The sequence below is a fragment of the Chelonoidis abingdonii genome, chromosome 10 (assembly GCF_003597395.2).
Source record: "Chelonoidis abingdonii isolate Lonesome George chromosome 10, CheloAbing_2.0, whole genome shotgun sequence".
Lineage (NCBI taxonomy): Eukaryota > Metazoa > Chordata > Testudines > Testudinidae > Chelonoidis > Chelonoidis abingdonii.
In genome coordinates this window covers 6,989,188-6,991,815 of record NC_133778.1, presented here as the reverse complement: position 1 = coordinate 6,991,815, position 2,628 = coordinate 6,989,188, and the positions used below count along the sequence as shown (strand labels likewise).

Below are 2,628 nucleotides of genomic sequence, written 5' to 3'. Positions count from 1 at the left end.
CCCTCCAGCCCCTCCTCTCTGCGCAGTTCCTTTCCCGGGCCAGGAGGTCACCTGACCTCTTTGTCTCCAACACCTTCAGATGGCACCTTTGCAGAGGAGGGGCCCAGGCCATCAGTTGCTTGGAGACAGAGTGCCAGGCATTTAGGTGCACTGGTCCTTTGCTCTGCAGCAATCACACACCCTTATTCCACCACCTAGATATTAAGAACTGCACAGGGGACACTGAGGCACCAGCACAGTATTCAGAGAAAACATTAAGAACATTCCCAGTTCGTCACAGACCTGCAGGCTTGCGATCCCAACGAGCTCCGAACACACGCTAAGGACACAGAACAGCTAGTGCCCCGTAGCGTCGGGTGGACGCATCTGTGTACAAAGGCAGGGGTGTGCAGGTTTGCAGGCGGACTGGCCTTTGAACGCTGGGTGCGAGGTGTCATTGGAGCAAGGCTAGAATGTCACAGGACTCTCAACTTGTCCCCTGTTGTAACACCCGGAGATGAGCAGCACTTTCACACCACCTGGGAACCTGCACTTGGGCAGCTGCAGGCGCAGAGCTGGCAGGAGCGTAGGGAAGAGCCGCTATAGCTGTTCCATAGGCATGTGGCATACTGCCAGGGATGGTCCCTGAAAATACTGTCCTAACCCCCGTCAGGTGAAGGCACGTGGCCCCACGGCACTGGTGGGTAGGCATTGAAATGCACATGGGCACGGACCAAGGGGAGTTCCTGTTACCTCTTCCTCGCATGCGCTGTGTTCTCTTTGGGGTACTGGTACGAAGATGGGCCATATCGCACCTGCCGTGGTAAAACCTACCCAAAGCCCAGCACTGCTCGGAGCCAGGAGCAATGTTGGATTACAGAGACTGGGGTTTGACTGCTCCGAGTGAGCAATGGAGATGTGTTGCTTGGCACAGCTCCAGCATCGGGCACTGCAGTGCTGCTCCGCCAGTTGCACAGATCCTGAGAGTTCCTGTTGCTCCCCGATACCAGGCAGTGCGAGCTGAGCCTGCCCAGTGCACATCTGTCGTGCCCCAGCGTCCCTGGCTGGTCAAAGTGCTGGGTTTAACTCTTACCAGGGAGTGACCATGCCTGGCACAGGTTCCAGGAGCTCTCTTCTAATTTGTTTTTCCTGAAGAACTAAACTGATCACAGAGCTGAGCAGTGATGTCTGTTTATTTTGTGTGTCTTCCTCCTTGTCTAGGCTGGTGCTCAGAACCACCCGGCATTCGCTTCCTGTCTGAGGCAGGCTCATGAGTTCCTCAAAATCACGCAGGTGAGCCCTGAGTTGGGGTCACAGATGTGGGAAGCCAGCACTGACTTGGTAAGACTGCAGTGTCCTGTGTAGCTTCTCGGCATCCAACCATGCAGCTCATCCCCTACGTGTGCTGTAGTCATAGGCGCGGGGAGCTAGAGGGATAGGGGTGCTGCAGCACCCCCAGGTTTCACTGTGAAACGTTTGCTGGTGCTGTTAGAAGGAATTGCGCTTTTTCACATTGCGTTTGAACACCGAAGGTTTACAGTTTTGTTAGCTGGCTTTCAGCACCCAGTGCCTTTGCCCTCTGGCCATGGTAGGAGATACAGACGGGGCTGCCCAGAGGATTCAGGGGGCCTGGAGTCTTCGGCAGGCCCCTGTGCGGAAGGACCCCCCGCCACAGGTCTTCGAGGCACTTCGGCGGCGGGTCCCAGAGGGGAAGAACCCCTTGTCGTGGGTCTTCGGGGCACTTTGGCGGCGGATCCCAGAGGGGAAGGACCCTGCGCCGTGGGTCTTTGGGGCACTTTGGGGGTGGGTCCCAGGGGGGAAAGAACCCCCACAGCGGGTCTTTGGGGCACTTCGGCGGCGGAACCCAGAGTGGAAGGACCCCCCCGCGCCCCGGCGCCAAACTGCTGCTGAAGACCTGGAGTGGAAGAAGCTCTGGAGGCCTGGGCCCCGTGAGAGTTTTCCGGGGCCACCAGAGCGAGTGAAGGACCCTGCTCCAGGGACCCCGAAAAACTCTTGTGGGGGCCCCTGCAGGACCTGGGGCAAATTGCCCCACTTGTCCCCTCCCTCTGGGCGGCCCTGGATACAAAGGAAAGGGGTTTGGTACCAAGACACGGTCGGGAGAGAGGCCCAGAGTCTCAAAGGTATTGAGGTGTCTAACTCCATTTGGGGCTGGCAGTCAGAGCGCAGGGGCATTTTAAAGCAGCGTGGCAGGGAGGTGAATGCTGTGGGTCCCACGGGCTAGCTCAGCTCAGGGACTTTCATTGTCTGTCGAACGCACTAGTTTGCAGAGTCCTTTTTGTGCACCCTGTCAAATGTCTCTGGATCTGTAGGTTCTTCTTCGAGTGCTTGCTCATATCCATTCCAGTAGGTGTACGTGCCGTGCGTGCACGTTCGTCGGAAACTTTTACCCTAGCAACTCAAGCGGGCCGGCAGGTCGCCCCCTAGAGTGGCGCCGCTATGGCGGGTGATATATACCCCTGCCGGCCCGCCCGCTCCTCAGTTCCTTCTTATCTCCGTGTCGGTTGTTGGAACTGTGGAGCGCGGCATAGCTGACCTCCACATCCCTAGCTTCTCTTGTCAATTGTTACTGTTCTAGTTAGTTAGTCATAGTTACTTAGCATACCGTAGTTGTAGTTATAGTTAGAGTTA

The 2,628-nt window shown here is 57.0% G+C and overlaps 1 protein-coding gene across 1 annotated transcript in view; it reads left to right on the top strand.

The window, feature by feature from the left end:
* LOC116829071 (lanosterol synthase) overlaps positions 1 to 2,628 on the top strand; it is a 71,005-nt gene that overhangs the window by 24,470 nt on the left and 43,907 nt on the right. The window contains exon 12 of the mRNA XM_032787686.2: positions 1,201 to 1,272. Coding sequence (XP_032643577.1) covers positions 1,201 to 1,272 — 72 coding nt within the window. The remainder of the gene's footprint in view (positions 1 to 1,200; positions 1,273 to 2,628) is intronic.